Genomic DNA, 22,765 nt, shown 5'->3' on the forward strand with positions numbered 1-22,765 from the left:
TTAGCAGGCACAGATTTGCATGTTTTATACCAATTAATAAATTGGAACACTTGATTAGTACAAAATTCCAAATAACTTGTTCATAAGCTATGCCTTAAGGAATAAATTGATTTCCTAGTTTGGAAGTGTTTTGTTTATGAAAACTAACAAAGGGATAAATTGATTCCATCTTACAATGAGATAGAAAAGCTTGATTTTTCTTCCCCATCTCTTAAAGGTGGAACCAACTGGACCTGGCCATTGTTCTTCTCTCAGTCATGGGCATCACACTTGAGGAGATTGAAATCAATGCTGCCCTTCCCATCAACCCCACCATCATCCGTATCATGAGAGTACTGCGCATTGCCCGAGGTGAGCCAGGGAGCTACAGAGCACAGGCTGAGCAATAGCCAAGTTTGGAGGAGAATGGGGAAGGGCTGTGGCTCAGTGGGAGAGCACCTGCTTTGCATGCAGAAAGTCACACGTTCTGTCCCTGGCATCCCCCAGCAGGGCTGGGAAAGGCTTCCTCTCTAAAACCTTGGTGAGCCACTGCCAGTCAGTGTAGACAGTACTGAGCTAGATGGTTCAATGGTCTGAACCATATTCCTAATGAATTAGTAGGAGAGCAGACAGAAGAAAATTTAAAAACATCCTCTATGCTAAATCACATTTTGGGCTCCACACGTCCCTGATGCTTATGTAATTTGTTGTCTTGTATGCATGCAAGAGCCACACAGATACAGTCATGCAGACACCTTTCTCCTACCATGATTATCCAGTGTGTGATTCTTCTATTCGGTATGAGTAGCTCTGCTTTTTTTTTAACACTATGCAGGTTCCTATTGTTCTAAATTTTCCCCACAGCAGCAAACTTGATCAGTGCTCCTTTCTCCTGTGATGACAACTGAGCAACCTCCACAAAGAGACACACCCAACTAATTGGGATTTTGCCAGACATATGGGTGCTGTAATCACATGCACCTTTGAGAGGGATGTAGCCAGAGTTCAAAACTGGGGTGTTCAGTGTACAAACTTCCCCAGTTAGGAATGTATGGGGTCATTATGAGCTGAGTCAATCTAGGCTCCTGTAGTCATTAGTTTGGGAGTGATTCCCACTGACATTTACTTAGTGATATTAGAAGTCATAAGAATGACTGCTGTGCTATTTGTTGCAACCTTCAGTGGGCTATGGAGCAGCACTGAGGATGCTAAGGCCACTTGGTATCATAATTTTGATCATTAGTAAGGATCCACTTCCTATGAACTCTGGTATTCAAGAGCATGCTGATCTGCATCATGGTTACACACCATGATTCCTGGGAACTATCATTTCCCAGGGTTTCTCATGTTTCCAGTAATTCCATCATAAGCACAACAAGGCCTGGAGCTGAGAATCAGCCAGAGTTTAAATGAACCAGTTTGAGCCCAATTCAAACTGAGCCTAAGTAAGCTAATTATAGGCAAGCCAATTCCAACCTGAGCCCATCACCAAATCCTTTCCATGCAATTTTTTTCAGACCAGTGCTCCCCTGCATGCATACAGGTGCTGCATACCCAAAGCGGTTACATGCAGTAGTATATCTGTCGATGACTCATCAGCAAACAGTGATGCATTCTTCTCAAAACTGTACCTGTGGAAAGTGGGAAATTGCAGTATGCTAAGTTTCTATATCACTAGGGGTGTGGAGAAAAAGCTAATTGGAAAGGAAGTCAAATGAGAGATGTGGAAGATCTCTAGGACAGAGAAAAATAGAAGGGGGTTCAACAGAGAGGTGGTTGATGGCTGAGAAGTAAAAGAAACTGGGTGGTAGAGAGAAAAAGATGAGATGTTGGCAGGAGTATTCTCTAATCAGTTTCATTAGGGGGAGAGACCAGCAATAGAACTACTGCTTGGTGTGCTGCTTCTACGTGAAAAGGAAAGCACTGTGTGCTTCCCCAGCACTGAGCTGCCACTTGGCTTTCTTTCTCATGACAGTTTTGAAGCTTCTGAAGATGGCAACTGGGATGCGAGCTTTACTGGATACAGTTGTGCAAGCACTGCCACAGGTAAAAGAAGCCATATCTCCCCCCCCCATTTTTAAAATGTATTTCAAAAATAAGCAACAAATGCAGGTCATAACAAAAGGAAAGGGGGTCATACATACAAAGTATGACACAAAGAAAATACAGTACATCAACAGTAGCAAGATAAAACAACCAAACACTGTTATATAAAATTGCATCATAAATTAGCATGGAATGCTGGGGGCTTAATACCATCAGAAGAGGAATTAATAAAGGAAATAAAAGGAAAACAAGCCTTTGCAAAGGCATCAGGTTTCGCCTCATCTCTTGCCAGACGTATAGAGTAAGTTAACTTTTCCAGCAGCATTAAGTGCCAAACACACAAGTGCAGTTTCCAAGAGAGAAAGCTGTAGAAGACTTCCACTCTGCAGCTATTGTGAGACATATTGCCACTAATAGGTAAATAATAAGGTATTTTTAAAGCAGAATAGGGCTGATAAAAACAGAGAGAAGGGCTATGGAATGGGATTTAGGAACAGTCTGTCATGTAATTTTAGAGATGTGGTTAAACACAAGATCCCAAAATTCATAACCAAAAGAGCAAGACCACCACATATGGATATATGTTCCTTTTTCATTGCACCCCCTCCAACACTTGGGAGAAAAAAAGGGATTCATGTAGTTAAGTGTAATCAGGGTTAGATACCAACAGTGTGTGCTTTTTAAAGTTGCCTCTCTCACACAAGCTGAGAGTGTTTTAAATGCTGCAGATGTCCACAAGGAGGACCACACTGAATCAGCAAGAGGTTCCCTTATATCAGCTTCCCACAATAAACAGAGACCTTGTAAGGGTCTGAATCTAACATCTAGAAGAATGTTGTAAAGGGTTGAGATAATCCCCTTTCTATCTGTAAAGCCCTGCAAACACTCTTCTTCAGAAAGTGTTAGTCGGTGAGAAAAATCACACCTGGCACATACTATCTTAGCTAAACTATATAGCTGAATACTATTTAACCATTGCCTCAGAGGGTCTTGAAAAACTGACAAAAGCTCTAAGGAGACTTGGGCTTAACCTCTTCAACAAGATCTCTTAGACTTGTCACTCCCACTTCCTCCCACATCCAAAACTGCAAAAAATAAAATTCCAGTTTAAGGAACTCTGGATGATCTAAATATGGGTGAAGGCGAGGGGGTGCAAGACTTTACCTTATCCATACGGCAGGGTATTGTGAAGAAAGGGGTTGGCCAGTTCCTTGAGAAATGGTTGAGAGAGGGCCAAAAGGGAGGGCAACGAACAAAAACACTAAACACACTCTAAAATATCTCAAACAAAAAAACTTTAAAACATATTAAAACAAAACATCTTTTAAAACATCTTTTTAAAAAAGCTTTATAAACATCTAAAAAGCAATTCCAAAACAAACAGACTGGGATAGGGTCTCTTCTTAAAAGGCTTGTTGAAAGAAGGTCTTCAGTAGAAACTGAAAAGGTAACAGAGACTGTCCCTGTCTAATATTTAAGGAGAGGCAATTCCAAAAGGTAGGTGCCACAACACTAAAGGTATGATTCCTATGTTTTGCGGAACAGACCTGCTGATCAGATTATATCTGCAGGAGGACTTCACCTGCAGAGCACAGTGATCAACTGGTTATACAAGGGGTAAGACGATCCTGGTCCCAATCTGCATACGGCTTTGTACACCAAAACCAGAACGTTGAACTTGGCCCAGTAGCTAATAGACAGCCAATACAATTCTTTCAGCAGCGGGGTAACATGTTGGCAATACCCTGCCCCAGTGAGCAGTTGCCACCACATTTTGCACGTCCTGGACCAACCTCAAGGGCAACCTCACATACAGCGCATTATAGTAATCCAACCTGGAGGTTACCAATGCATGGACAATAGTGGTCAGGCTATCCTGGTCCAGAAATAGCTGCAGCTGTCTTTCCAGCCAAAGCTGGTAAAAGGCACCCCTAGCCACTGAGGTCACCTGGACCTCTAGCACCAAAGATGGATCCAGGAGCATCCCCAGACTATGAACCTGCTCTTTCACAGGGAGTATGTCCCCATCCAAATCAGGTAATTGACCAATTATCCAAACTCGGGAACCACCAACCCACAGCACCTCCATCTTGCTAGGAGTCAGACTCAGTTTATTAGCCCTCATCCAGCCCACCACTGAGTCCAGGCAACAGTCCAGGACTTGTACAGCCTCTCCCGATTCAGATGTTCCAGAGAAATAGAGCTGGGTATTATCAGTGTACTGCTGACACCTCGCCCCAAATCTCCTGATGACTGTTCCTAAGGGCTTCATATAGATGGTACCCTGCGGCACCCCACAGCACAACTGCCAGGGGGCCAAAAGACAGTCACCCAATCCTATTCTCTGAAAATGACCCTGGAGGTAGGATCGGATCCATGTAAAACAGTGCCTCTGAAACCCATCTCAGCAAGTCAACTCAGAAGAATACTATGGCGAATAGTATCAAAAGCCGCTGAGAGATCAAATAAGAATAACAGGGTTGCACTCCCCCTGTCCTTCTCCCGATTAAGGTCATTCATCAGGGCGACCAAGGGTGATTCAGTCCCATAACCAGGCATGAACCCAGATCAGAATGGGTCAAGATAATTTGTTTCATCCAAGAGTCCTTGCAATTGCTGTGCCACAACCCTCTCAATCACTTTCCCTAAAAAGGGGGTATTTGCAACCAAGACAGTAATCACAAACCAGTAAGTCCAGGGTGGGCTTTTTCAGGAGTAGTCGGATCATTGCTTTTTTCAGGGCAGCTGGGACTACTCCCTCCCGCAATGACACATTGACCATACCCTGGATCCACTCTGTCACAACCCCTCAATAAGGGCAAAGGTTGAGGAGGCACATTGGTGGCCGCATCGTCACAAGCACCTTGTCCATGTCATCAGGCCACATCAGCTGAAGCTGATCCGAAGACGTTGCAGCATATGTTGCACTGGACACCTCACTGAAGATTATAGTAGATGTTGATGGCATCAAGATTTCCACAGAGGTGAACAACTTTACCCTCAAAGTGCCTTGCAAACAATTCACAATGGGCCTCTGAAGGGTCTAAAACTCCATTTCCTGGAGTTGATGTCAACAGACTCCGGGCAGTACGAAAAAGCGCCATTGGATGACTACTTGAGGATGCGAGGGAGGCAGAGAACTGGGCCTTCTTTGCCACCCTCACCACCACAGAGTACGATGTTTTACTCATGCCCAGTCAGCCTCACAGCATGTATTTTGCCACTTGCACCCTAGCCATCGTCCAGCCTGTTTCATTGCCCTTAGTTTGCTATTGTACCAAGGTGCAAACTGTGCTCTACAGTGTCAGAGAGGGCGCTCAGGGCAACCGTGTTAAGAGCCCAACATGTCTTGTTGTTCCACAGCGTGACAAGGGCTTCAACAGGGTCACCTGCTCTCTTTACTGGAAACTCCCCAGGGCATTCAGGAATCCAGTGGGGCGGACCATCTTAATCTGTCCACCACCTCTGCACAATCGCTCATTTATTCAGATGTTAATTCTATTGCTTTCAAGATGGCTTATTCCCAAATAAAATGGGAGAGACATTTGATTCAGCTTTCACTTTCCGAAACAATATGACGACCAAAACATGGCCATTCTTCAAAATTCGCACTTGTCCAAATTTCCTAATAAACACATTTTATGCTGTTTCGACTAATGTACACATTTTTGCAAGCAGTTTCTCCTAATATAATGCATTTTGTATTTTATTTTCATTAGCATATTCTTTTTATGCACATTTTCCCCTAATATATGCCTTTCTGTAAACATTGCTTGGTTGGAGAACTGCATTGCAAAATTCAAATAAGTGTGAATTTTGAAGGATGGCTGTGTTTCAGTTCTTATATTGCTTTGGAAAGTGTAATTTGATAGGTTCGGCTTTAAATATAAACTGAATTGAATTTCTCCCCCATCCCTAACATCAACTGTTGTGCAAAACTCCAGATACCCATAACAAGAGGGAACCGTTGGACTAACAGTGATCAGCTCCAACCCTGTGTAGATTGTGAGTTTCAGTCATACTGATTCAGCATGCCTGCCACTTGCAAAAACACTACAATTGCTCAACTATGCTCACGTCCATTCGCTCCACTTGCTTTCATTTCACACTTCAGGAAGAGAAACAATATTCAGGTAATTAGCTCTTGATCCCTGTAGATACTTTTATCCATTTTAGCCTCATTGAACACAGTGCTTTTACACAGTGTTAAATGATCTTACTGCTATTTTTCTTCCTTTTTTATCTCAATATGTTCTTAACTGGATGTACTCTGCACTAACAATGCATACATTTGGTGCTCAAGATAAATAGCACAAAAATAGAAAAATGATATGTAATTTTACATCATATGTTCCGATTTCATCTGAATTGGAATTATTCTGGCAGTGACTGGAATGTCAGAGGAAAAGGGAAGTCTGTTCATCCATGGCCACATTTGTTTTCTGAAGCTTAGGCAATGTCTGCCTCCACATTGTTGATTTATTTATTTATATATTATTTGATTTCTATCCCTCCCTTCCTCCCAGCAGGAGACCAGGGCGGCAAACAGAAGTGCTAAAAACACATCAAAACATCATAAAAACAGACACTAAAATACACCAAAACAAAACAACTTTTAAAACATTTTTAAAAGCTTTTAAACATCTTTTAAGAAGGGTTAAATATATATATATATATTAAAAAAATATTAAAAAGCAATTCCAACACAGATGCAGACTGGGATAGGTCTCAGCTTAAAAGGCTTTTTGAAAGAGGAAAGTCTTCAAAAGGTGCCAAAAAGATGACGCCTGCCTAATATTTGTTGTTGTTGCTATGTGCCGAACGGACCTCCTGATAAGATGGTATCTGCAGGAGGCCCTCACCTGCAGAGCACAGTGATCGACTGGGTATATAAGGCGTAAGACGGTCGTTCAGGTATCCTGGTCCCAAGCTGTATAGAGTTTTGTACACCAAAACTAGAACCTTTACTTGGCCCGGTAGCAAATGGGCAGCCAGTGCAATTCTTTCAGTAGCGGGATGACATATTGGCGATACCCTTCCCCACTGAGCAGTCTCAACACTGCATTTTGCACCAGCTGCAGCTTCCAGACCAACCTCAAGGGTAGCCCCACATAGATTGCACTACAGTAATCCAACCTGGAGGTTACCAGTGCGTGGATAACAGCGGTCAGGCTATCCCAGGCTGACCCAGTCTGATGGTCGAGATAATCTGTTTCATCCAAGAGTACTTGCAACTGCTGCGCCACAACCCTCTCAATCACCTTCCCTAAATAAAAAGGGGGTATTTGCAACCGGTCGGTAGTTTTCACAAACCAGTGGGTCCATGGTGGGCTTTTTCAGGAGTGGTCGGATCACCACCTCTTTCAAGGTGGCTGGAACTACTCCCTCCCACAGTGATACATTGACCACACCCTGGATCCACTCAGTCAAACCCTCTTGGCAAGCTTTAATAAGCCAAGAAGGGCAAGGGTTGAGAGGACACGTTGCTGGATGCATCATCACAAGCACCTTGTCTATATCATCAGGCAGCATCAACTGAAACTGTTCCCAAGAAGTTGCAGCAGATGTTGCACTGGACACCTCATTGGGGACTACAGTAGATATGGATGGGACATCAAGACTGCTACGGAGGCAAGCAATTTTACTCTCAGAGTGCCTTGCAAACAATTCACAGTGGGCCTCTGAAGGGTCTAAAACTCCATTTCCTGGAGTTGATGTCAACAGACCCCTGACAATACGGAAAAGCTCCACTGGACGTCTACTTGAGGATGCAATGGAGACAGAGAAGTGGGCCTTCTTTGCTGCCCTCACTGCCACGCAGTAGGCACGGCTATGATGTTTTACTCATGCCCGATCAGCCTCACAGCATGTCTTTTGCCAGTTGCACTCTAGCCGTCATCCAGCCTGTTTCATTGGCCTTAGCTCACTGGTGTACCAAGGTGCAAACCTGGCTCCATAATGCCGGACAGGGTGTTCAGGGGCAACCATGTCAAGAGCACGACACACCTTGCTGTTCCACAGCGTGACAAGGGCTTCAACAGGGTCACCTGCTCTATCTACTGGGAATTCCCCCAGGGCATTCAGGAACCCTGTTGATTCCATTAGTCTTTGGGGGTGGACCATCTTAATCTGTCCATCACCCCTGCAAGGAAGGATCGGAGCCATAAGTCTAAACTTCACCTTTGTTGGCCTTTTCTTTTTAACCATGAGGGCTAGAAAGCAGATTTTGAAAATTCTTGGGGCCAACGTGGATGCTTCAGGTAACATCACCCTGATGCCCCTTTTGAAACTGGGTATACCATGCCCAATCTCCAAAAGGAAACTTTGGACTGGAAGAATGGCAGGGGAAGGAGGTACTTAACCGGGGACAAGATGGCGATTGTGCATCGGGCTTCTTCAACTCGCTCTCCGTAAGTTGCTTTTTAAAATCTCGCTCTGCTTTCCTGGCATCTATTTTAAACAGCCAGGATTACTTTTCCCTTCAACAACCTCTGGATAATCTTAGAGCTTTACTATTTAAAGTCATCGACCTTGAATGCTCCTGTTTTTACTGCCCTCATACCAGACACTCCCGGTCATAAACCTCTCAAACCTAATTGATTACTTTTCCAGCTTTTAGCCCGCTTCGCCGGCGGCTTGAGAAGAGAGAAGGGAAAAGGGAGTAACATTGTTCAGGACTTTATCAATTTCCAACGAACTAAGTCTTTATAGCCCTATTCTAAATTGCAATTTAGCGGTTTCTATTCCCCAATTTTACAATCTGGGCTTCCAAAATGGTTCTTACAAGACAAAGACAAAAAGAGCTGGCAATTAGCCAACAACAGACTCAACTGGCTTTACAACAATCATTCCAACCAAAAATTACCTCGTTCTTCATTCACGAGCCTCCCTCTGACAGTCTCAACCCAACAGACACACTGACGGAATCTATCCCGACAACGCCACCGTTGATTATGGATTGGTCTGTAAGCCACATAAATGAACTTACGTCGTTGAGAGAAAACTCCTATTCAACCCCCCTTAGCACAGAACTGGCTGCAGCCGACACACTACCTAAGGGGAATATACTCAGTCGCTTACATTCGGCTCATCTCCACCCGGAATTCCTTCCTTTTTCTCCACCAGCTGTGGTCTCAAATAACAGTACGATGACTGAGGATCCACCGGAGGCTCCTTCGCCTGCAAAGGGCATGGGTACTTTATTAGTGATCCTGGATGAACTTGATACAATGAAATCTTTCCTTATGGAATGTAATGCCCTCCTAAAGACTCTAACATTAATAGCAAAAAAATGCCTGACAAACAACTCACTCACGCCAACGGATGACATATCAAAATCCACCAAGATGAACTCCCCAAAGCAAGTTGAGCCCCCCAACCAAACAGCCCATTCAAGGAAAAGTAAGAGGTCCAAGAATCCTGGAAATAGAGGCAAGAAACCAAAGAATGTGAAGAATTGGAAGCCTCCTGCCTATAAGAAATTTAACTTTAAACCATTGTTTGAAATCTTGAAAGTCCTAGATTCTGCAGCAAGGCAACCCACGCCCAAGTCATTCTCCCACGTCCAGGGTAAAGTTACTACTATTAATTACCCAAATTGCTTGAACAATTGTCCCCTTACTCCCTCTTCCCCAAAACCCCACATCTCCAAAAATTCCTGTCCTGTTGTACAAGTGGAGGCTGGCCTCCCAACAAGAAAAGACCACCCAGTCATGAAAATTGAAAAACCCATACCACAAAAGGTAACAGAATCTTCACTGTCCTCTTGCCATATGAACTTAGTGATAGAATCAAATAAAGTGGTCCTCTTAAATTTACCTAACTTTTTGAGGAAACGTGGCCACTACCCAGATAAATATCGCTTATGCGAGTTCCTAACCTCTTTCGCACCGATTCAAATTGCTCCTACAGACATCACTAGTCTCCTGTTTTTGCATAGCAATCACTCCACGACCAGAGTGATAATAACCTTCACAAATAAACAGATATAAAAAAAATTTTTTTCCTTCAAAACACTTTTGGCTGCCCATGGTTTATTTATTGTTCATTGTTTTAAAAATACAGCTCCCCCTTTTCCCTTGGTCCATAGACCTTCCCAACCAATTATCCCTGCAAGCAAATCCGTTACTTCTTCTTCTGTTATTATGCAAGAATCTGATCTTGAGCCTCCCCCTTTCTCAAATGATATACTAAATGAATCACGGGAGTCGGAAGATCTAGAACTAATTGCAGTTTTCCCAGAGCTATCCAAAGAAGAGCAATCCAAAATAATTCTCAGGCTAGATCGTCTAAAGGCAGATTTGCAACTTCACCAAAAAAAACCCCATACTGTTCCCCCCCTCCTGAAGATAATTTAAAGGTGCCCCCTCATACACCATTATTAGGTGGCATAGGTCCACCTTCCCCAACTTTGAAAGAAATGTCTCATCTGTCTCCCAATGTACCCTCTATCCCCATACAGCCCACTATTAGAGGGGGCAACCTGCCCATCTCAAATGTCAGTGTAATTAGACCGGAATTGGATCAAATCCAGCCTTTTGATGACTCAATCCTTTGAATTCCTTCCACACCTCCGGTCACCATTCAACCTCTGAAAGTTTCCCAACAAGCCCCTCTCTTAAGCCATGCCCATCATGCCACTCTCTCCCTCGCAGGTTCCAGTTTAATATTCTGGAACATAGCAGGGTGGAATAATAAAGCCTCGGACCCTGAGTTTCTATCTTATGTCCGCTCTTTTGACATTTTGTGTTTTCAGGAGACATGGCTAACAGATGATCAAGATTTCTACCTTAAAGGGTTTAAATGTTGGTCTAAACCTGCCAAACGCTTGGCTCAGAAAGGCCGACCCAGTGGTGGTTTAGCTTTCTTAATTTCCACTGAACTAAATGTTACTATCTCTGAGGTATTATCTCCGTCCCATGACTATTGCCAGGCTCTCATTATATTTTCTACACCTTTGTCTTCCCCAACAAAATCTTCGTACCCCCCTTTGATAATTATTAATATGTATTTCCCTCCACATGGTCCTTCCCTTCTGTCTCAAGCATGGCATGATTTCTCTGAATTTATTACATTAATCCAACAAAAATATCCTTTGCACAGTTTAATAATTGGTGGAGACTTCAATGCCAGGATGGGCCCCAGTTTCCCCTCTCGTTTGACGCCTTCTGCCCTGTGTTTGGGCGACATGGTAGTACTGCCCCACGCCTCGCGAGATAAGGTGATAAACAAAAATGGCCATGCCCTATACAGACTACTACTTAGTGCCCATCTTTTCTGCCTTAATGGGACAAAATTTGATGCGTCTAAGGGTTTCTTCACCTTCCTAACTAAAAGAGGGGCCAGCGTGGTTGATTACATTTTGATCTCCCCTCCCTTGTTAGACTGGGTAAAGGAGTTTGCCATAGAGGATAGACCTGAAAGTGACCATCTCCCATTAGCAATAAAATTCTCATTCTCAATTGGTCAATTGACTCACCCACAGACATTCCCTGACCCAGAGGCATTCCAGGGCCCAAAACACCGAAGGTGGTCGCCATTAATGGAGGAACAGGTTAAAACAATTTTATCCTCCCCCTTTATGATGGACCTCTGTACAAAAACCTCCATACCGTCAAACGATATTATGGAGACATTTGAACAAATTCTTGACCATCTCTGTTCGGCAGTGACCACATCAAACGCTTTTCAGGCTAACGCACGTTCCACTAGAAAACCGTGGTTTGATAAATATTGCCTAGCCCAAAAGAAGCAACTTACCTTCCATATACGCTTTACCAGAAATCACTATTCGGCAACGGCTATAACCAAACTTCTAAAACTAAAAAAAGATTATAACAACTTACTAAAATATAAACGAATAACCTATACTACCACTCTTTGGCAACGCCTTAGCTTGGCAGCCCTCCAGGGAAACCAGAGAGAGTTCTGGAGTCTAGTACAAGGCTCCTTATATGATAAACCATGCATTACAACCCCTCCAATTCTCCCCGAAACATGGACTCTCCATTTCCAAAAGGTTTTCCGAGAATTATCCCCCCAGTGCCTCGCCCCACCACTTTTTCCCATGGACTGTCCAACCTGGCCCCCGGTGACTGAAGATGAAATTGCCAGTCTAATCGCTTCACTCCGTCCGGGGAAAGCCCCTGGCCAGGACATGATCCCTCCTGACCTATACCAAACCTTTCCTTCCTGGTGGAGTCCGATCTTAGCAAGGTTATTTACAAAAATAAACGAAACTGGACATACCCCCCCTGGTTGGAAAACGAGCGTGATAATTCCCATTTTTAAAAAAGGCAATCCTGCCAATCCTTCTAACTATCGCCCCATTAGTCTGCTGGATGTGGCGGCAAAGCTCTATGGGCGATATCTTCTAAATAAACTTAGTGATTGGGACAGGGAACACACAGTGATATCAGACGCCCAAGCGGGGTTTAGAGAAGGGGCTTCCACAATAGACCAACTGTATGTCCTCCACCACTTCATCATGAAAGTTAAAATGAGAGCCTTAAATTCGCTTTATCTAGCATTTATCGACTTTGCTGCCGCCTTTGACTCAATTGACCGTTCTCTCCTTTGGAGGAAATTAGATAAGGCTGGCCTAGACAAAAGATTACTATATCTCCTCCAAATTTTACACCATGACACCAATATAAAAATTAGACTTGGCTTTAATGGTGTCTTATCCCAAGAAATACACATGAGAAAGGGTGTCAGAGAGGGTTGTATATTGGCCCCCTTTTTATTCAATTTCTTTATCAATGATATTGTTTCAGCCATGGCCTCCCCATCATTCTTTCCACCCTCAATTAATCAAAAGAAGATCCCTGTTCTACTCTATGCCGACGATCTTCTCCTTCTCTCACAGAACAAGATAGGTCTCAAACGAATGCTACTACACCTACAAGACTATTGTAATTCACAATCTCTTAAAATAAATTACTCAAAATCTAAAATAATGGTCTGCGGGAAAGGTAGTAAAACCATCATCACCTGGCGATTAAACGGCCATAGCTTGGAACAGGTCCACACCTTCAAATATCTGGACATCTATATCAATAATAATCTGTCTTGGTCCCACCAACTGGCCCATATTAAGCTCCAATCATTAAGGGCCTTCGGCCTCCTGAAGAAATTTTTCTATACCAAGGGTGGCCAACTAGTGAGACCCAGGGTTAAACTCTATTCAACGAAAATTCTGCCGGCAATTATGTATGGGAGCGAGATTTGGGGTCGCTCTTTATGTCTTACTTTAGAACCTCTCCAAAATACCTTCTTCAAACACATTTTAGGCCTCCCTAAAGGCACTCCGGCAGCTTTCTTGAGATCCGAACTCAATTCCCCTTCTTTAATGGCCAGAATTGACTTAGCGTTTTTACGCTACTGGAAGAAACTCTTGGTTATTGATCCTCCCTCTCTGGTTAAATCATGTTGGGAGGACCAGCTGGCAAAGGGTGGCTGGGCAAAAAACTTTCCAGCCCTAGGTGTACAGTATCTTCTAACCCCTTCTCTCCTTTCAAATCTCAATCCCACCACTCTTCGCAATCAGATTTACGCCCAGGATAGACACCAAGACACAGTAATAATTGCAAACTCTCACTTCTCCAAATGTTTTCAGTATATCAAACCTAATTGCGATTGGCCCAATTACCTAGATATCCTGAAGAGGGCCTCACTGCGTAGAGCCTATACTGAACTCCGCTTTCAAGTGATGCCCTCGTCTTATTTGCAAGGTAGATATCTTGGTATTCCATACGACCAAAGGATATGTATAGCCGGTTGTTCTGTCCCTGACGATGTATTTCATTATATCTTAGACTGCCAATTGTTTGATTATCCAAGGGCAAAAATTTTATTTTCAATTCTCGATACGTTAACTAATTTTAATAGTTTTCAGAAAGTAATTTTTCTTTTATCTTCGCCCCAGCCGGACGTGGTAATTTCTATGTCTTATTTTGCCTTGGCTGCTAAGAAACTCAGAACCAGTTTTATTAAGACAAATAGTTAAAAATTAAATTTTTCACATTTTAATCATGAAATGTATCTGTGCTAAATGTTATGATTGTACTGCTCTTTTGTAGCAGCCTATGGCTATATACAAATAAAATGAAATGAATGAAACCCTATTTAACCCTATTTGTACCCAGATAGACCCCTAAGTAGCTCCCCCACCTTCCCCATGGGAATTTCAGTGTGGGGAGGGGTTCTTGAGGGCAGTTTTGAGTAGGAAAATGGTGAATGGTTAAGCATCCTTTCAGATCATTCTTCTATTCCTAATCATTTTTTCTGGTTTTCAAAAGGGATATCATAGTGTGGCATCTATTTGTTCCTCTGCAACTGAAGTTCTGCAACAGATTTCCCTACTACCACGGTTCAACATGCATTTAGTATCTATGTGATGTGTTATCTGGTATACTGATGGCTAGGGGTGTCAATTTCAGTTCTCTCAGTTTCTAATTTTTCCAGTCTTAAATTCAGTTCTCCACATTTCTGCAGCAATTTGCAATTTTTTTAAAAAAAATCATCCTGAAAATTCTCCAGCATTTTAGTATAAATAAACACATTTTTGTAAGCAGTTAGACTTATATGATGATCCTCTGTGGTGCAGAGTGGTAAGCGGCAGTAACGCAGCCAAAGCTCTGCTCACAGCCCCGGAATATGCTGGGGGGTAAAGAAAGACCAGGGAAGGAACTGGCAATCCCAGCCCATATATATGGTCTGCCTAGTAAATGTCACAAGACGTCACCCTAAGAGTCAGAAACGACTCGCACTATAAGTGCGGGGAAACCTTTACCTTTACCTTGACTTATGTACACATTTTTGCAAGCACTTTCTAGTCATATAATGGATTGTATATATTATTTTCACTCATATATTCATTTTTATGCACACTTTCCCCAATATATGCTTGTTTGTAAACATTGTTTGGTGGCAAACTGCATTGCAAATTTCGAATAAGTGCGAATTTCAAAGCATAGCTATGTTTTGGTTCTTATATTGTTTTGGAAAAGTGCAAATTTGATAGATTTGGCTTGAAATGCATACTGAATCAAATCTCTCACTCATCCCTACTGATGACACACAGAATATATAAGTGATACAGTTCCTCCTCAGACAGTTGAAACATGATAATTACCAAATGCAAACAAAGTAAAACAGAGGTGAGTGAATGGGGCTTGACAAGTAGAAAGTAACTGCAAAAGTCAATCCCTGGTGACTGAGGGAAGATTTTCTGTAAGAGTTTATGTGGAGTCGCATCATAAGGAGATCTTTATAGGAAGACACCCCAAATTGGCTCAGTTTGGTGTCTATGTTTAACTGGAGCTATATTTTGAAGTGAGTAAAGACCAAAGACCACTAATTCCTCCCTCCCAGGTGAGCTAAAAGACAGGTGCTGGACTCTATAACTCCCCTCCATCCCCCATTATGGACAGCAGGAGAGGCTTCAGCAGAGCTCTCCACTTCAGCACAATAGTTATTCATTTCCATTTGCTTTAGCTGAATTCCTGTTCACCTGGAGTGCAGAGTCGGGTTAAAGAGCTTTTTGGCTATGTCTTGATTCATGAGAATGCAGCTGTAGTGGATAATCACTGGTACACATTATGCTATGCAGGTCTAGCTCTGGTCAGTGGTCCCATGTATACTGCCCTGAGTTTTGTGTTGAATGAAAGGCAAGACATAAAATGTAATAAATAAATCATAACCAAGGGTGGGTGAGATCTGTGGCTATTTTGGAGGCCACCCAGGAAGCTTATAGGGGCTAGAATGGCTTCCCAGATTGCCAGCTGCGCATCCCTAATTTACAAAAAGCACAAAACCTCCCTTCCAGCACTAACCCAAGTACTAGAGCATGCTCAGAATGGTAAACACAATGAGCAGCGGTTCCATGCAGTTATAAGTAAATTGTTCTTTTCTCATTTCCCTTTTAATTATTTTAATTTAACTGTAAAGTGGGAGCACCAAATAAAAAGAATAAAAACAGGCATTTAGATATGCCTCCTCCATTTTCTATTCTTTCTTTCTCCCATCTGATGCCTGATCAGTTATGAAGACTTCTGTCCTATGAGAAACAATTTCTCCTCCATCTGGGTCTTGCTTTGTGTGTAGCAAAATGTCATCTGAAAGCCAGAAGCTGGATAGGGGGATTTGCATGACTTGCAAAAGGCAGCTGCTCAAGAGAAATACTAAGTCTATTGATGCTGCTCTCCCCGCACATGCACACAAAAACAGTTCTCATGGGTACCAATCTGGGAGCTGGCTGACAGAATTCCACTTGATGGATGAAGGTTTGGGAAACTGGGATCTCTCTCGCTTTCCCTCTCTCCCTCTCACACGCACATGCACTTTGTTTCTTTGGAGATATTTGTTAAAGAATAAATAATGGCACACAAGAGATTTTTCCGATCATTGATCAGATCAGGAAGCCCCAAAGAGGTAGTTTTTTCTATCTTGTCTAAAAAATTAAAAACAATTTGCCAGTTGATTGGTTATTTGATTATCTCTGTGAATGAGGTGAGGCTGAGACTTTATTGTGAATAGTTACACATGAGGACTTGTGTATGATCTCACATTCCTGTGTCCAGTGCTCTGCTATCTAATGCAACTTGCAAGACTCAAGATTAGAGATAGAATCCTTGCCTTTAGTGTGCTGTGTATGTACAAGCAAGAGGCTATCTCTTCCTATTCTGAAAACAGATACCTTTGCAAATGAGGGGATTATATGGCACAGAGGGACTGTGGGTCCCAAATTATAAAAGTTCATAGGGAAGATTCTGCCAAACATGGACCCTCCAAGAAGTTCCTGAAATTTCTCCTACAGAAAGTGAAGGAAGGAACCAGAGGACCTGCTAATCCTTGACTTTATTCTAACCAACAGAGATGACTTAGTGGATGAAGTAGCAGATACAGGAACTCTGGGGGAAAGTGACCATGTTATACTTTAGTTCTTGATTTTAAAGGAAGCAAAAGCTGAGAGTAGTCATACACTTATCAGAAAATGATAAGTAAGGTTCTGTGACAAACAACCCTAATGAGAAAAGGAGCCCAAGGTGGGTGGGAGTTTCTAAAAAAAGAACATTCTAAAAGCACAATTGCAAACAATTCCAACAAGGAAAAAAGGGGTAAGACAGCAGAAGAAGCCAATGTGGCTTCACAAAAAGCTTAGAGATGACCTGAAAATGAAAAATTCACATAGAGGAAGTGGAAGGAAGGCCAGGCCACAAAGGAACAGTACAGAGAGGCAGCACAGAATTGCAGGGAAGGTGTCAGGAAGACTAAACCTGAGAATGAGCAGAGATTAGCGAGGGATGTTAAAAGCAACAAAAAGCTTTCTTCAGGGACATCCACAGTAAAACACAGAAAAAAAAACAATGGTACAGCTACTCAATGAGGATGGCAAAATGATAACAGGTGACAAAGAAAAGGCAAAGTGCTCAATTCCTACTTCGGCTCAGTCTTCTCCCAAAAGAGGGTCTATGATCCTCCTGGCAAATGTGAAGTACAACTTGAAGGGACAGGATTGTAGCTTGAGATTGATAGACAAATATTCAAGGAATACCTAATTACTTTGAACGAGTTCAAATTTCCAGGGCCTGATGAACTGCATCCCAGAGTATTGAAGGAACTGGCTGAAAAACTCTCAGAACCAGTATTATCTTTGTGAAATCGAGGAGGATGGGTGAAGTGTCGGATGACTGGAGGAGGGCTAATGTTGTCCCTACCTTCAAGGAGGAACCTGGGAACTACAGAGCATTCAGTCTGACATCAATTCCTGGGAAAATTCTGGAGCAGATTATAAAGCAGTCAGTCTGTAAGCACCTTGAAAACAATGCAGTGATTACTAGAAGCCAACATGGATTTATCAAGAACAAATCCTACCAGACTAATCTTATCTTATTTTTTGATCAGGTAACTTCACTGGTGGATGGTGGGAATGCTGTGGACATAATATATCTTGACTTTGGCGAAGCTTTTGACAAAGTACCCCATGATATTCTGATTAGCAAGCTAGCTAAATGTGGGCAGGATGGAACAGCTATCAGGTGGATCCATGGATGACTACAGAATCATACTCAGAGTGCTTATCAATGGTTTCTTCTCAAAGTGGGGGGAGGTAATGAATGGGGTACTGCAGGGCTTGGTCCTGGGCCCAGTGCTCTTCAACATTTTTATTAATGACTTGGATAAGGAACTGAAGGAAATGCTTATCAAATTTGCAGATGATACAAAATTGGGAGGGATAGCTAATACCCTGGAGGACAGAAACAAAATTCAAAGGGATCTTGATAGGCTGGAACATTGGGCTGAAAACAACAGAATGAAATTTAACAGGGATAAGTGCAAAGTTCTACACCTAGGAAAAAGAAACCAAGTACACAGGTATAAGATGGGGGATACTTGGCTCAACAATACTACATGCAAGAAGGATCTGGGAATTGTTGTTGATCACAAGCTGAATATGAGCCAACAACAGTGCGATATGGCTGCAAAAAAGGAAATGTTATTTTAGGCTGCATTGACAGAAGTAGTTTCCAAATTGTGTAAAGGACTGGTTCCCCTCTATTCGGCACTGGTTAGGCCTCGTCTTGAGTATTGTGTCCAGTTCTGGACACCACACTTTAAGACAAACTGGAACAGATTCAGAGGAGAGCATCGAGGATGATCAGGGGACTGGAAACAAAGCCCTATGAGGAGAGACTGAAAGAACTGGGGATGTTTAGCCTTTAGAAGAGAAGAATGACGGAAGATATGATAGCACTCTTCAAGTACTGGGAAAGTTGTCAAACAGAGCAGGGCCAGGATCTCTTCTCTATCATCCCAGAGTGCAGGACACGGAACAATGATCTCAAGTTACAGGAAGCCAGATTTCAACCGAACATCAGGAAAAACTTCCCAACTGTTAGAGCAGTATGACAATGGAACCAATGACGTGGGGGGAGGTCTCTCCAACACTGGAGGCATTCAAGAGGCAGCTGAACAGCCACATGTCAGGTATTCTTTAAGTTGGAATCCTGCATTGAGCAGGGGGGTGGATTCAATCACCTTATAGGCCCCTTCCAACTCTCCTATTCTACAATTCTATGATTCACATTGTTTCTGGGGTGGTAAAATCCTAGACTTCCGTAGAAGAAGGAGAGAGATAAGGAGGGGAAAAGAAAGAAAGAAAGAAAGAAAGAAAGAAAGAAAGAAAGAAAGAAAGAAAGAAAGAAAGAAAGAAAGAAAGAAAGAAAGAAAGAAAGGGATGTGTGTGTGTGTGCGAGGGAGGGAGGGAAGAGAGGTGCCTCCGGGCTCCACCCACTTCTGGCATGTAGCCACTGATAGATTTCCCCCAAGAGAATATAGCCCTAAGGAGGAAAGAGTTTACCACCCATATGTAATACATAAGTTGTATATGAGGAGCCACTTGCATGAAATTATTGCCCTGTATGAAAATTACTGAAGTTACCACATCAGGAGGAAAAAAACCTTTCAAAATCAGGATTTTCTATTAAATAGAAACTTTTGTTTTATTATTTGGAGCCATTTCTGATAAATTGCCCTCCATGTGAGATGAGGGTGATGATAAAAGACAATAAGGCTTACTACATCCCAAATGGCCATGTGAATGAGTCAATAGCTACAGCATAGGTTGGGATTAACATCATTACTCACAGGTACTGTAGCTATCCTCTAATCATATTATCTGTGAATCAGAGAACTTTGTTTCCAGTATCCATTAATTATCTGATATCTTCCATCTTTAGAAATATCTTCCGCCTTTAGCACTATATATTTGGCCCTTTTTGTTGCAGAAATGCTTTCTCAAAGGGAAATTAGTTTTGGTCACATGACTAGGTGGTGAGAAGAGGTTTGGGAGATCTGTCTAGATGTCAGTGCCCAGAACATTAGAGTCAGCTAAACTGGATGTAATATGAGCCATTCTTGCTCTGATTGCCTGACATCTTTTTATTTTCCTAAAAGCAGCTGGGAGGGGGTTGATTTGGACTGGGGCCACAGTGCTGATTTTGAAAGCTTCCCCCCCCCTTTGATTTGGCAACTTCAGTAATTCCTTCATTCAGTGGTGAGTAAGAGTGTGTGAGTCCCCTGGACTCGACTGCCTACCATCATTGTTCCATTTTTTTTCATGATTCAACTCAGTTTACTCATTCACGTCTAGATAATAACAGCATCTAGGTTAGGTCTCTGACTGCTGGTGTTAGGTTTGATGAAAAAGTAAAAATGGAGCCGGAGACCATCAGCACACCGATGACACCACACTCCAAAATGAAGAATGATCTCTGTCCATGGCTACACAGAGATGTTAAAAAGCATTGGGGACAGGATGGAACTGTGCAACACTCCAGGCCCAGAGAGTGGAGCAGCAGCCACCCAGTGCTACCTTCTTAGTCAGGGTGAGAACCATTGCAAAGCAGTGTCCCCAAGTGATAAGCATCTGAAGGCAAGTTTTCCTAAATGCATGCCTCACGTTTTTCTGAAAAGCTTGTGTTGTGTTGTTCTTTGAGCACCAGAGGAGTCTAGAAAGCATACTCCTTTTTTATTTTTTTACAGTCAAAGGGCAACCTAATTTAATAAAGTTGCATTATGGAGGCAACAAGATGAAGCCATAGTTAAGGCTACAATGAGAGTTTCACTCAAGGCAGTAATAAAATGTTCAGCACTTAAATGATTGGATTGAGTTTCCATATTTTGCACACTGACTCTGCAGGGGACAACCAAATTATACATAACATTATTCTTCTAAAAGATTTATGAACTCTGGCAGAGCAAGTACTTCAAAATGAGATCCTTTTTCCTGTCATTCTCTCCTTCAAATCTTTGGTCTTATGTCCCTTATTTTTCTTCCTTGGGAATCCCAGCACAGACATGATCTTAGCAAACCACTTAGCAGTCAGCCTTCCAAGCTGCAAGCCATGTGCACTACAGATGTGTGGGATTGTGGTCCCTGGGGCCGGGGGGAATAGGGAGGTTCAGTGCCATCTGCTCACTGCATCATACCTTCTTTTGGGAAACTTCATATGTTTCTGGTTTAGAGGAAGCAGCCCAGGAGTCACACCTCCTGAGTAGATCTCAATATGAGCAGAACAAGTGAGAGATTGCGAGGTTCTCTTGACCCTCTTTCTGTTGACATTTCAACTTCTGGTTCAGACCATTCTGTTTCATTATATAAAATGACTGAAAATATCCCCTCCTTTATTTATTTGTTTATTCATTTATTTTTTAATTTATACCCCAGCCTTCCTCCCTGTAGGAGCCCAGGGGAGCTTCTTATGCTGGCACTGTTAACATGCGGGAGAAGTGTGTCTTGCTGCTGATGTTTTAATTCCTACCTAATTTGTTGCTGTGTATTAAATGTTTATTTATTAGCCACCTTTAGGGTCCCACTTTGTGGGACAGAAAGCAATGCATAAATATTTAAATAAATAACCTAATTGAAATGAAATGGACTGCCTTCAAGTCGATCCCGACTTATGGCTACCCTATGAATAGGGTTTTCATGGTAAGCGGTATTCAGAGGGGGTCTACCATTGCCTCCCTCTGAGGCTAGTCCTCCCCAGCTGGCTAGGGCCTGCTCAGCCTGCCACAGCTGCACAAGCCAGCCCCTTCCTTGTCCACAACTGCCAGCTGGGGGGCAACTGGGCTCCTTGGGACTATGCAGCTTGCCCATGGCTGCACAGGTGGCAGGGTACGTAACCCCTGAGCCACTCACTGTGCGGTAATCTTTAGCTGGCCTTTGACACCCAGGAGACACGAGTGGGGATTTGAACTCACAGACTCTGGACTCCCAGCCAGGCTCTCCTCCCCACTGTGCTATACCAGATTAAACATGAGCAATCACTGGAGGATTGCAAAGACGCCATCATTATTCTGATTTCAGACACTTTCAGCATCAATATACCGAAAACTGTACTACCAAATCCATGTGAATCTAAAAGACTTAACAATGTGCAGCTATTCTATGTATTTTCCAGTTTTGAGACTTTACAGTATTGAGACTTTTTTTCTATGAAGTATTTTTCAGGGTTGCCCTATATTCAGCATTCTTTTGGGGTGAAGAAACATTCAGTATTTATTTATTTAATGCTTTTGTACACTGTTTTCTGTCCAAGTGTCCTCAAAGCTATTTACATACATCAGTCAAAAATAAATACAAATCCTAAAATACAATTTAAAACCACAACAATTAAACATTTGTAAACACAGCAATACTAAAGAAAGACAAGGACTGAAGTAGCCTAAACATGGCCCCCTAAAGCTTGAGGAAATTAGTCAGTCAGTCTATTAATTTCTATCCCACCCTTCCTCCCAAAGGAGCCCAGGGCAACAAACATGTGGACAATAAAACTACTCTTTAAAAAGCATTCTAAAAACAGTTTAAAATTTTACCATATGGCAAAATATCAACATTATAACAGCCATCCAGGCCTCTAGGGGAAGAGAGTTCCATAACCAGGTGCAACTGTGGAGAAGGCCCTGCTCCAGGTCCCCATGCAACAAGCTGCACTCACTGGTTTGAGTTTTGCATGTTAGGCACGTATGCAGGGCCGGCTCCAGGCATGCTGGGGCCCTTGGGCACTAGCCTGCCCCAGGCCCCTCCGCTCCCCTTCCGCAATCCATGTCAGGAGTGTGGATTGTGGGACAGGACCTTCTGAGCCGCCCGCCATCCCCCCCGCTATCCCCCCGCTTCACCTACCTTTTTCTGCTGTTTTTTGCGGCTGCACGCACTGTGTACGCAGGGTTGCCA

General features: G+C 42.8%; 1 protein-coding gene across 1 annotated transcript in view; it reads left to right on the forward strand.

Annotated features, from left to right (window-relative positions):
• CACNA1I (calcium voltage-gated channel subunit alpha1 I) overlaps window positions 1–22,765 on the forward strand; it is a 483,310-nt gene that overhangs the window by 432,373 nt on the left and 28,172 nt on the right. Inside the window, exons 27-28 of the mRNA XM_061582812.1 lie at window positions 218–351; window positions 1,955–2,025. Of these exons, the coding sequence (XP_061438796.1) occupies window positions 218–351; window positions 1,955–2,025 (205 nt within the window). The remainder of the gene's footprint in view (window positions 1–217; window positions 352–1,954; window positions 2,026–22,765) is intronic.

This window comes from Rhineura floridana, chromosome 8 (assembly GCF_030035675.1).
Source record: "Rhineura floridana isolate rRhiFlo1 chromosome 8, rRhiFlo1.hap2, whole genome shotgun sequence".
Taxonomy (NCBI): domain Eukaryota; kingdom Metazoa; phylum Chordata; class Lepidosauria; order Squamata; family Rhineuridae; genus Rhineura; species Rhineura floridana.